Source organism: Dermacentor albipictus, chromosome 8, assembly GCF_038994185.2.
Source record: "Dermacentor albipictus isolate Rhodes 1998 colony chromosome 8, USDA_Dalb.pri_finalv2, whole genome shotgun sequence".
Classification (NCBI taxonomy): domain Eukaryota; kingdom Metazoa; phylum Arthropoda; class Arachnida; order Ixodida; family Ixodidae; genus Dermacentor; species Dermacentor albipictus.
In genome coordinates, this window is record NC_091828.1 from 112,837,992 (window position 1) to 112,850,914 (window position 12,923).

Here is a 12,923-nt window from a genome sequence, read left to right on the forward strand (position 1 = left end):
CGCTCGCTCCCTTCATTTTGTAGGCGAAGAGATGCTTGCTGCTTTCATCGTGACCGCAAACCCGCGTTTTGTATCTTATCGCTCAGTGCATTCCGAGAGCCGTGGATAGTTTCCCTCGCGGCGACGTCATACGTGCTGTACTATCCAGTTTAAACCTTTCTTTTATCACGCGGTTCATTAGTAATCGAAACAGTAATAGTTAAGCAAAAAAAAAAATCGGGCATAGTCGCATAGTCGGGCGGCTTGATCGGCAAAAATAAAGAAAAACACAACCCACGCGCGGCGTACGAAAACCAAAGGGGAAAAAAAATCGATCGGTGGTGCACTGCAAGCCCGCCTATTTTAAATCCACGTGACTCGAATGCTCGCTCTCTTTTTTTTTTTGCTTTTTAGTAGCATCGTCGAAACTGGTTCGTTCTCGCATATAATGTCAGTAAGGGGCGCAGTATTGGGAATCCCTTTGTGAATGCATCATACTTTCTTTAATTTCATCGTGGCGTTCACTTTATCGGGGAGCGTTGAGAAAAGTCCGCCCGATTCGTTGATGTCAGCTTGGCCGGTGTGTCCCTCGCCTTGCCCGAGAAAACGCGAGACGGTAGCAGACGATATTTTGTGCGTGTTCGCATAGTAAAAAGAAAAACAATAGAGAGACATCGTTGAGTTGCGTGTGCCCAATTAACGCTATGTTCATCTTGAAAAAAATTACACGTAGCGGGGGAGCGAGTGAAAACGAAGCAGCGCTTCCGATTGTGAGCAGATCCGTTGCTGTTTTGGGGTTCTCTGGGGAGAAGGCCAGCTGTGGCCCGTTGGCGCCGCTCCAGCGGATCACGGACTGCAGACGGGAATGGCTTTTGCCGCAACTTGTGTATACCGCGAAGATGAAAGAGCGTTTGCCGAATTTGGCCGCACCTCCCTCTTCCACGAGTCGAAGGTGCATATCTTTACAGTGGCGCCAACTCGCGCGGGTGAAGATGCGCTTGGAAACGAGAGAGGGTGTGTGCGTGTGCGTCTTGCACTTATGATGGTGCATGGGCAACACGTGCATTTGGTGTTTCTCACAACCAGAGCGAAGTCTGGCACTACTTGCTATAGGAGCTGCAAATCATGGGGCTTCAGCCAGCATCAAGGAGGTTTAAAATAAAGTTTTTCTGTAGTGGCCAGCCTGGGTAGGTTCTTGCCAGCAGAGGCAAAGCCAGTGCTTCGCCTCCATCCTTGAAAGAGTGCTGCAGTAACTGGAGGCCATTCACAAGAATTGCGACTGGTCAAAATTGTAAATTGTTGGCTAACTGCCAAATAAATGCTCGTTGTTTCAAGCTGAAATATTGCCGATGACTGAGAAATAGCATGATCTCCCATACAATTTGCCAAGGTGTTCAGGTTTCATCCCAAAATGAGTTGCAGACACTCGTTGAGCAGTGTCTGCACAGCAACATTGGCCATCTTAAAGCTGCAGGAAGTGAGAAGAAAACTTTTCAGGTTCCCCTCTATATGCGAACGCTATTCATTTCCTCTAAAAAGACAGCGACATCCCGAAACCGCATCTAGGGCTCCAACTCCACTACAAAGTTTTTTTTTTTTTTAATAGCCTCCATGGCCATCATGAGATGGGATTGATGACGAATCTGCCCTAAGCTTCATCCTTCTGGCTTCAGATGGCTTAGTGAATAGGTGGTGTTCCAAAACATGGCTTCTGTGATGTCTTTCCAGCTCCGCTATTACTTTCTGCTTGTACAGTTGGTCAAAGCATAGCCTTTGAGATCTTTTTCCATTACTCGGAGGCAACCATTTCTGAGGTGTAGATTCGGACACCACCCATTGATCACTCTCAAATAAATGTTTGCGCTACAGTTCGCTATGCGTGTGCATGTATGCGGAGCCTTATTGCCTTCTACATTTAGGAAAATATGATTGCTTTGAAATTTAGCCACATAAAGGCAAATGAACTGTAGTGAATAAAACCATAATATCGTACGAAGCCACACGCAGCAACAATGAAACAATCCCACATACTACAATTGTTCTCACGGTAACTGAATTATCGCAGCGCTAGAGCTTGCTCTAATAATTTTTGAAGGAAACTGGAAGATAAGGAGACAACACAGAAAAGCAGACTGCAAGAGGAGGGCCTTAGTTGGTTCAGATATTTTCTGCATGAACTGTCAACTTAACGATGCCATGCTTGTTTTTGTTGCCTGATGGTGCGATATTACATGGGCTTATTGCAGAGGCTTATTCATTTTTATTTAGAGGCATTGCTTGTTTCTGTAGAGGCTGAGATGTTTTGGCTGCCTAAGTAAATGTTCTTTTAAAGGTCAGCCAAATACATAAAAAGTAGTTCACAGAAATGCTTGTCACTATCACTTGTTACAAGCACAATATATGTATATATATGTATATATATATATTTGAATATCTAAAAGCGGCATTTGCAACTGTTTCGGGGTACCTGATGACGAAAAGCTGCCCGAGATTTCTAATGTTGGGCATCCCAAAGGACACGGACACTTTCGTTTGCCATATACGAGTGTACCAGCGTCTAGGGCTGTCATTTGAGTCAGCCTTGCTTGGAAATCTGCAAGCCTCCCTAATGGTAGAGTGGAGGAGTGTCTGCTCTGTTAAGGGGTTAGTTCCCAAATTCGATCCACAGACTGGGATGAATTTTGTAAAACTGTGAAACCTTCTTTCTGAGAAACATGCAATGGGGGCTCCTTCGTGGTTTCATGTTACTCTCTAGTGGATGACAATTTTTTTCTGATGTTTTTCTCCATGTTTCAGCGGCCCAGACATTGGGAAGAAGTCTAGTCAGCACCTTTTGTAGGTTCTAAGAATTTCCTGTGCCCCCTGTCGCCACGAGCTCTGCTGGAAAGATGCCGCAAGAAAGTTTGAAGATGATCAGCAACTCCATAAGCCTGGGGCTCGGCCGTAGCCCACTGGGTCTCAACCAACAGGTGTGTGCGAATGAACAAATTGTGAATATTTATGTGCCGCTGTGGAGGTATTTGAACAAAGAATAACATGGACGATGCAAACAAGGAGAGTGTTTTATGCAGCGATGAAGTAGTGCGATAAAGCTAAAATTGAGATGAAAAATTTTGCCCACTGTCTCGACATAACTGCAAATGCCGCCAAGTTCATATTTAGCGAGCAAGGGAGAAGTGCCATGGCAACTGGGTGTGAAGTTAAATGCATGTGAATCAAACGCAACTTTCATTAAAGAATTCTTTCAGCAAGTTCTAGCAAGTGACGAGAATTGTTTGTTTTGAAATGAACCTGAATGGGTGGTAATAACAGCACCAAACAGCAGTTTTACGCAGTATGGGGGAGGGAATGAAAATGAGACGTGAATTGGGAATTGTATGTGATAGAAGTACTTAAGATGTTTCTATTCCATAGTGGGTAGTAATAACTGTTGGGCTTGTTTTACTTTAGCCTGATTTAGAATAGCCAGCATATTATTTGATCATGTTCTAGAAGCACATTGGTTCTAAAGAACTTGATATTAAATCTTGTACTTGTTTTACCCTTGAAGGCACATAGCTAGTAGTTTGCCAATGACCTGGACATTTAGTCAGACAGCGCAAGAACTCGCACTTTTGTGTAGGCATGTTAGTAATGTCCACGTATGGTAAAGTCGTCAGACTTTGTTCAGGGTAAAAATGTTGCAGCCACAAATGGTGCCGGTTTGTGTTGAGGCTGCATCCCGACACCAGTCGCACTCAACGCTTTGTTTTCCTGGCGCAGGTTGCTGGTGGTTCGCGGTCATCGGTGCTTCTGTCTCGCATCGACTTTGAGCCGTGTGACGGCGGAGGCAAGCTCTCGGCGGAGGCACTTCGGGCGAAGTATGCGCCGCTCTCACCGTCACCAGTACACAACGGCCAGCTGAGCAAGAACAACTCCCTCCACAAGCTCGGTAGGCTTGCCAGGCCTCTTGGATCGTTGTGCTACCGTTCTCCCAGCGGGCGGGGTATTTTCTGTTCAGAGGTGGCGTTTGTTACAAGCAATCTTCGAAGAAAGAGTCTTGTGTGCCATGATGGAGGCGATCGTCGGAGTGGGAAGGGAACAAGTGCTGCATGCTTGGAAGGACAAAAATATTTTGAGCTGGACTACCAAATTACACTCTTACAGCACCAGAAAGGCCACTCTGCAAGACGATGTTTCTGGTCTCGTCAGAAAATATCAACGTAAAAACAAAAGATGGGGGGCATTGGCCACTTTGAAGTTGCCCCACCCGATTGCCTTAACGACATGGATTTTGACCGTGTCTGCTTAAGTCCAGTGAATTTATTTCTGTTGGAAGCAAAGGCTAAATTTGGCAAGATAGAAAAATGTTTACCAAGCCACGCCAGCTCAAGGATGAGAAAATATACTTTGAAATTTTTGATGTCACACTGATGTACAGGTTCTAAAATTTCCGCTTGAAATTAAAAAAAAAAATACTTTGACCGTCATCAGCATTACAGTCTATCAACATTATGACAAAATTATAGAAAAGTGTTTTCAAAGAGTACTTTTTTGGTCTAAACTATTTTAGCATTCCTCTCTAGTGTTTCTCACCATCAGCCTATTCCCATCAGCATCAACCTAGGCTGACGATGACGTCACCACAATTGTGAGCAGTAGATGAAAATGAAGGAATCGTATTGGTCCAGGGTCTCTGCCACATCTTGTAGACATTTGTTTATTGGGTAACTGTTGCATGTGTCTGAAAAATTGTTTTAGGAGGATTTGGGACAAGGGACAAGCTGGAAAATCTCAATGCGTTTTTCAACGTGCCTCTCTGGTGATTCCACCAGGAGGCAAGCCGATGGTGAACGGGGCCGCCATGACGAATGGCGTGGGCGGCGGCGGAGACGGCATGAACGGCGGGGGGAACAAGCTGGCGCGCCGGGACGAAGGGGGCGAGGACGGCATCCCAGAGCCGCGGGTGCGTCTGCATTCATCGGACGCGATCTGGCTCGACTGGCGGGAGCAGCGGCGCATCGGCGCGGGCCTCATCAACATGGGGAACACGTGCTTCATGAACACGGTCATCCAGTGCCTGACCTACTGCCCGCCCCTGGCCAACTACCTCCTGCACCAGGATGACCACTGCACCAAGTGTAAGCCCGTTGGCTGTTTAGCAGCGTGCCGGACTGCCGGCAGTTTTTTTTTTTTTTTGCACTGTGGGGCGGTGGCGCATCCTAGGACCGCGCCACATAGCCCTCCGCATTACGTGTCTGCCAAACTTCCCCAAATTGTTTCGTAGAGTTTGCAAACTTTGGCTCATTAGACGATTTCAAGAATGCCGTGCGACGTTTCGCGAAAGAGATCAGTCTCGAGATGGCGAGAATTGCAGCTTACCCACAGATTTCATGCAAAATGCGAATGAATGGCTGCAGACTTCATCGGTAAATAAAGGTATGCTGATATACTTAGTATCTTAGTATGTGTTTGAGGTTTCCTCGATACATTATTTAATTAAACATTTGGGTAATAGCATTGCTTCTCTCTTTTATTTTTTTTTCGATCTCGTGAAATCTGGAATAAGGAGGTTTTACTGCCTGCTAGTTAAGGTGCTTCGTGCAGGGAAACCGTAGGGCTGGCTGTGAAAGCGGGCTCTCTCTCTCTCTCTCTCTGGTTTACCTTGTGTTGACTGGTAATCTTGACTTTGCAGGCAAGACACTGAACTTCTGCATGATGTGCGAGCTCCAGAGGCACATGAAGCGGGCCCTGGAGAAGTCTGGAGACACCATCAAGCCCCTGTACATATACCAGCGGCTCAAAGGTATTGCAGTAAAACACGTTGTGGGGCTAGTTGGTGCATAGCTTTCAATAGGTGAAGCGCCAATAGTGACGGCACACAAGAAGGAATACAGACATTGTCCTGTCTTCATACAGACATTGTTTGCCTTGTCCTGTCTGTATTCCTTCTTGTGTGCCGTCACTATTGGCGCTTCACCTATTGAAAGCTCAAAGGTGCGTTGCCAGGCATGTTGCCGTTCTCGGGTAACATAACAGAGTTGCATGCAACAAATTGCAAGAAGGATGGGCCGCACATGCGTTTGCCTAAAATTGGTTCTTGCGGCTTCAAACGGGTTGAATGACTTAGCAACTTCATAATGTTTTACAAAATGCTTCATTGTAAATGCGTCAATTCACCGTGGTTAACGCATGGAACGTGTTTGACAACGCCATGTTGAACTTTCTGCACCGGCTCGTCACGACTATGCAGCTTTCGATGGCATCAGCTCAGATCCAGTTAGATTGGTAAAGTTTGCTAGTAAAGACGGAACAGATTGTTTTCTAAAGTAGCCACAGACTGAGCTCTGCAAATTTCAAGAACATCAACTTCGAAATACGAGACCCGAATTCGAGAAAATATTTGACATCCAAGATGTCACACTGACGTACAGGTGCTGGGGTTTCGCTGCAAAATTCAGAAAACAGAACTTCGGCATTCGGTTACTCTCCTGGTTATCAGAATCTGTTGCTGCAAAATTAATGAGAAATGAGTTTTCAGGAAGAATTTATCAGGTTAAACTGATTCGTTCTTTCTTTGTAGTGTCTTTTTTGTCTGTAGCACCTCTACAAAAGCCCCACGGGGAAAACCTACACTTGCTGTGTACCCATGCCAAGTGAAGCTTGTCACCTGTTTCAAAAGTGCTTTATGCAGAAGTAATGCGTGCACTCGATTGTTAGTAGGGAGAATGAGATTAACATTTTCTTTTGTTTCTTCTCGTTCTTGTCAACCAGCCATAGCGAAACACTTTCAGTTCGGACAACAGGAGGACGCTCATGAGTTCCTCCGCTACGTCGTGGACAACCTCTGGAAGGCAGCATTAGCCAATTACGAGGGCGGCCTCAAGTGAGTTTCTCTCCGCATCTTTTCTTTTTATTTTTTCTTTTTTTTTCTTTCTATTGGCCACATGTGCAATTCCACTTGTCTCGCTTTTCTTGTATTAGCTTTCAAAATGTGGAAATGTGAAAAAAAAAGTTAACTGAATTTTCCTCTGGTTTTTGCATGCAACACGAAGTCGAGGAGTTGAGTTGTACAGGCTTTGTACCGTTGTGCGCCAGTTTAAATTTTTTTTTATTCAAAATTTTGTTCCCGGAAGTCTGGAATGTACATTTCAAAAGAAAAGCACGAGTACAAAAGGCAGGCTCCATAGTCAATAGTTAGATAGAATAGTTTGATATAGTTAGTTAAAACATGCAGCAAAGAAAAACAGCTGCGATGAGTAGCATTGGGTTATTCAGAAATAGCCAACACCACGCAACTTAAAACAACAAATACAATGATTAAATGACAAGATGGGAAACCGAGGGGCTCAATTTATTAATCGTGACATGTAAAGCCAACAGACAGTGAAGCCAAAGAAAGCGTAGGGGAAGCTAGCTGTGATTTAAATTGAAAGGTGGAAAAATATTGAGGGAAAAGTGAGAATGAAAGTGGAGCAAAAAATGAATGGCCGTCACGAAATCTGAACCCATAAGCTGCGTATTATGATAGGATGAATAGGCGGTCTACTGGGCATCGCATTACAGTATCTAAACTTAAGAGTGCAGTGAAAGACTACGAACACGAGAAATGGGCGGTTGTGTTTTGTGCCCCTTCTTTGCCCATCTTTTTGCTGCGCTTTTATGTTTCTGCACTCTGGATTACGTATGCATTGCACTACCAATTGTGCTGTGGCAACAGCTATCAATCAAGCCGCTATCTCGGGCGTTCGTGTGCACTAGTAAAACCCTGGGAGCTCTAACCACTCTGAAGTATTTCTCCTGTGCTTTCCTTGGCTTTGTGTTGTTTAGGTGTCACAGAGGCATGCTTAAAGATCTTTGTCTTGTCCAAGCTTCAACATAGTCGTATAGGCTCAGTGGCATTGGCGTTTTGCTTATGAACAGGCGGTTGCAGGTTTGATTGCCAAAATTGTGGTGGCAATGTGCTGATAGGTGTAGAATGCAAAAACGTTTGCGCAAATCCCAGACTAGACCAAGGTCTTGGATTTGCATCATAACTATTGACCATCATGCTAACACGCCGTCTATAAAGTGTTCTTCAGAGGTTGCTAATAAAAAAATCGGACCATTGCGAGCCCTGCAACTTTTCCACGGTTGAAGTGAAGTTCTGTAGCAGTTGTTTTTTAACCTGTAGTTGTCAAAGGCCCTGCGCTCTATGAATCACTGGTCTTCATTGTCCTGCAAGATGTTTGCTTGTCTGTCTGTGGTCGCAGAGGGTGAAAGTGTGTTGTCCTTAATTCTTTTACAGGCTGGACCCCGCGAGCAAGGAAACCACAGTTGTGAATGAGATCTTTGGCGGGTATCATAGGAGTCAAGGTAAGGGGATTTTGTGTGTGTGTGTTGCATGCGTAATGTTGCGTGCATTGTAAATAGCCATTGCTTGCCCCTCTATGTGAGGTCTCTATAGTCTTTTTTTTTTAATTTTTATTTATTGATACTGCAATTCCACTTTGGGGATTTTGGCAGGAAGGTACAAATGTTGAAAAGATCACAAAAAGGCAACCAACAAATGCATAGATACATAAGATGTTAAAAAGATGGAATGAATTGCCTCTGTTCACTGCTTTCTACACGAGCCAGGGGTCTTCTACGGCATTGAAAAGGCGGCACAAGGTGCTGTCATGCCTCCAGGCATGAGGTCGCGAATTTGTTAGCCTGGCGTTTCGGCTGCCTGTTGACAGGAGCAGGCCACAAAAAATTCTCGTGCACTGTGTTTCAGGTGCACAGTAAAGAAGCCGCGTGGTTTCTTACTATTTTCTGTAAAGTTCACAAATTGGGACGTGTTGCACCCAGTTTTGCAAAAGGAATCTAATTCGGTTTGCATAAAAGTTTTGCTCGTTAGTCTCTTGACCATACCTTTAGAAGTTTTGTGCTAGTGAAAGGGTGCCAGAGGGTTACCCACTTTGAGCAAGTTTTATTCTGACAATTTCCCGAAGCAAGTGGAATCGGCAACAGGAAGTCTCTGAAGGAGTCACTGCGGTCTAAAAGCAATGCATCGCTTACGACGTTGTGCGGGTCCAAGTGTGATTGCTGCCGCTTGTGTTGCGTCTAAAGCATGCGTGTGTATTTGTATCCCACGAGAGGCGTTGGCTCGAGACAAGCTGTAGAGCAATTGTCAGTGCTTACCCATCCCATGTTCGCGTCGGCAGGGATTTTTTGTGCATTCTAATGTTTGCAGATTGGCATGCATGGATTGGCCATACTGCTGTAATCTAAAGTTTGCTCGACTGACTTTCCTCCCCCAACATTCTAAAACGTTCCTCTGTCCAACACTGCACCTCAAAGTTGATGGCAATGTCCACCCCTGGACAAAAGTGGGCGCTGCGATATGCAGACACTCCGTAGCAATCCTTGAGAAACATGGCGTTTTCAGTCCAAGGACTGCGGTTTGTTCAAATAGTTGGAGTGGAGGAAGAGTCTTTAGTGGAGGATCGTTGGAGAATGCGGGGGTTTGTCTGTTGAAGTAGCTGGATGTGCAGGGGGTTTCTGCGATGCCTGAATGGCCCCTGTTGCGTTGTTATGGGAGCCATCTTGAAAGTTTGATGAGGTGGCTTCTACGTCGTCGCTTGATTGATGTTTTTCTTTATCTGTCTATCTCACCAGTGATTTGCATGAAATGCAAGGAGAAGAGCAACACGTACGACCACTTCATGGATCTCATCCTAGACATCAAGGTGAGGATTCCCTTGATGCCGTTTTTTGAGGAAGTTGCAGAATGTGTCCATTATCGACAGAGAATCACTTCATGAGCCTTTTTTCGACCTGAAGTTTTTGAATGAGTCTCGTACGAGTGGTGTGATCGGCAGCTAATTTGACTGCCCATCTGCTGCACCCACCCCTAGGTCCTCTTTCTTATTGTTCTCCCTGCTGGGCTCAGAAGCATTATTGCATTAACGATTGGTATTTGTGGCCTCCAAGATTGGTATGCAAAAGATTGTGTGCAGAACTAATGGACCTCAGCCAAAACAAGTTCTATAGCTGAAGTTGTTTTGTAAACGTAGATTAAAATAAAAAAGAGAGCAAATGGGTTTCAATACTAGCGTCACAGATAGAGCAATAAGTGAATAGGCATTTACAAAATATTTACAATATATCACAGAGCTGCTCATGTGGTGTTGTAGTCTAGCCTTAAAATCCCTCCGTCGCCGCCTCCATCGCATTGAGGAGCATTTTTGTAATCGTGCTCGCAGAACTGTTGACAACGTTCTTCGGGGAGGAGAGACTGCCAACTTGTCTGCTTGTCGCAGCAATAACCACTAACTGTTGCAGAACTTCAGCGCTTGATTTGAGCCTGTGGATCGAAACATTGTGTCGTTGCTCCAAACTACAGAACGCCTCCAGCCTGGAGACGGCCTTGGAGAAGTTTGTGGAGCCGGAGCTGTTGCAGAACGACAACGCCTACAAGTGTCCTCGCTGCAACATCAAGGTGATGGCGCAGAAGCGGTTCACCGTCCACAGGGCGCCCAACGTAGCCACCTTCCAGTTCAAAAGGTGGGTGGACTTTTCTTGTATCCCTTGTGGGGGTTCCACTCTGCGTGCGGCTAGGGCTGAAGGCGAGCTCCGGATCTAGCCCCACACAGTCGCTCCGTGGTACTCCCAACCCGTAGCGCGGGAATCGCGGCTACGCCGGGTTCGGACGAATAAGGCAAACAGCGGTGTCAACGGTAACAACGTTTATTGCTAATAGCAATATCAAACACTCGCAGAGGGACGTCCTCTCAGTAAAAGTAGGAAAAGGCTTGCCTCGTTGTCTGGGTGGGTCAGACAAACGAGGTCACTCACGGGATCCGGCAGGTGCAGTCCAGGTAGTCCAAGGCGTCGGCGTCCCAAGAGAGCGAGTCTCCCCCGGTAGCGCGCTTTTATACCCTTTTACCTTTTTGCGAGGGGAAGTCCTCCTCGCCCGCCGGATACGTTTCCCTTTTCCGTGAGCCGCGTAGGAGAAGGGGAGTACGCGCGTCCTCAGGGCGACGAAGAGAGAGAGGGCGCGTAGTGCCTCTCTCCCCTTGTCAACTGCGGCGCAACCCGTCGCCGCGTGCGAACGGGTTGTCCGTGACGGCGCCTCGTCGCCACGTGCGAACGGGTTGCCGCGGGTACGCGGGAGGAAATGGAGGCGAGTGCTCCCCACACCCTTCACTGTCAGCTTGCCGTTTATTTGTAGTTTCTTTTACTGCAGAACACGCACGAAGGGTCGCAGTGCAGCGGCAGCTCATTGTTATGTCCAATGCGTTGTTAAAAATGGTATTGTTGAAAGTGGGTTCGACTGTGTGGCCCAGAATTTTAGGTTACAGAAGTGTTCAGCCGTCTGTTAAAACATTTGTCGGGCCATTCTTTGATGTCCCTAGCATGCGGCTGTCTGCCTGTATTGAAAGAAAAACATGCCCTGTCTTGCAGGTTTGATGCTAACCGGATGTTTGGAGGCAAGATCACGAAGCACGTCAGCTACCCTGAGCACCTCGAGCTGCGGCCGTACATGTCGGACAAGCACGTGAGTGTCTTCGTTCCTGACGACATGTATAGTTCGAGCCTAACTGTTCACTTGAGCGATTTCACACGGCCATGCTTTCAAGTCTACTCTTATGTCAGCTTTCATGCGAAGGATTTGATTTAAATTTGCACAGTAAATGTATCTTTAGCAGCATACTTCGGAAATGCAATTTTTTTTCCCTAGGATAAATATCTTTTATGAAATCCTAAACAGGATGTTCTTTGTTTAGTGCCGAATTAGCTTATTAACAGCAACTTGGACAGTAAAGTACAGTGCTTAGAATGGATTCTGAATGTTCATAGTGTGTTGTAAGCTATAGGTTGTCGTTTTAGGCCGTTTCTATGTGAAGTTATGTAAGTTGTCAAACGTAGTCATAAAAGAAATGACCACCTTGGTGCTTTTCTGGTTAGGGCCGGCAGCGTGTGCCGGGAGGAGTGCGCGCGCCAAGTTCGGCTCTATTTCGGCATTTGCGCATGATTTGAAAGCCATGACGGCCTCAAACATATCTTTGTTCTTTTTTTACCATATTTTTTTTTACTTTGCAGTCATATTAGGTGCTGATAATTACAGAAACCCTAGCTTATGAGACGGTTTTCCAAAAATCGACTTCTTCACAATATTTTGTTTTTGAAGGGCCACCTCCCCTCTTAGCCTTTAGTGTAAAAAAACATTCGCTCACAGTAAATTAATGCAGTATTTACCTGATTCTAACCTGCCATTCTGTGAAGGCAAATCACACAGGCTTCATCTTTTCTTTTTTCCAGAACTTGAGGCATGCTAAGTTTTCTTGCTAAAAGACTGGATGCGTGTTAGATTTGTAGGTACTTTGTTTAGGAGCTCTAGCGTCACATTTTACATCAATTTCCTGCTTTGAACTAATCAAAAGTGGGTGTGCACTCAGTTCGTTGGGGGAGGGGTGGGTACTGTTAAAATCAGGGCAAATACTGCCAGATGAATCGGCAGTGTGTAATGGTGGCCCCTTGTTTAATTCGACTTGCCGGGTAATTCAACCAATTTGTTCAGTCACACCAGGGTCGAATTAATGGAAGTTGACTGTATATGAAGTGACTAGTGAATTGCTCATCAATGTGGACTCAATCTGGCCCCCCTGTGGCCAGGTTGTCGATCATTGTCTGAGATCTAATGTAGGTGGCCAGGCGCAGCGTGCCTTGGCTGACTTGGCTTCCTAGGGAAGCCAGATGTCGGCCCTGGTTATGGGACCACGTTTTTACTGTTCCACAGGGCGATCCGGTGACGTACCGGCTCAATGCCGTGCTGGTGCACCTGGGTGCCAGCTGCAACTCGGGACACTACTTCTGCTTCGTGCGAAACTCCAACGGCAACTGGTACTGCATGGACGATTCCCGGGTGGGTGTGCTGCACTTTCCTTTTGCTCTGAAAAATAGACCGTGCTCACTCGAACACGGGCCGGCCGTGAAGA

At 46.0% G+C, this 12,923-nt stretch overlaps 1 protein-coding gene across 4 annotated transcripts in view; it reads left to right on the plus strand.

Moving 5' to 3' along the window:
• LOC139049047 (uncharacterized) overlaps nucleotides 1-12,923 on the plus strand; it is a 35,286-nt gene that overhangs the window by 1,214 nt on the left and 21,149 nt on the right. For all 4 annotated transcript variants that reach the window (XR_011508080.1, XM_070524163.1, XM_070524162.1 and 1 more), the window contains exons 2-11: nucleotides 2,776-2,948; nucleotides 3,742-3,910; nucleotides 4,794-5,099; nucleotides 5,654-5,764; nucleotides 6,733-6,844; nucleotides 8,246-8,313; nucleotides 9,601-9,671; nucleotides 10,328-10,488; nucleotides 11,389-11,482; nucleotides 12,725-12,850. Coding sequence is in view for 3 of the 4 variants with exons in the window: in XM_070524163.1 (XP_070380264.1) it covers nucleotides 2,868-2,948; nucleotides 3,742-3,910; nucleotides 4,794-5,099; nucleotides 5,654-5,764; nucleotides 6,733-6,844; nucleotides 8,246-8,313; nucleotides 9,601-9,671; nucleotides 10,328-10,488; nucleotides 11,389-11,482; nucleotides 12,725-12,850 (1,299 nt within the window). In the remaining variant the exon portion in view is untranslated. The remainder of the gene's footprint in view (nucleotides 1-2,775; nucleotides 2,949-3,741; nucleotides 3,911-4,793; nucleotides 5,100-5,653; nucleotides 5,765-6,732; nucleotides 6,845-8,245; nucleotides 8,314-9,600; nucleotides 9,672-10,327; nucleotides 10,489-11,388; nucleotides 11,483-12,724; nucleotides 12,851-12,923) is intronic.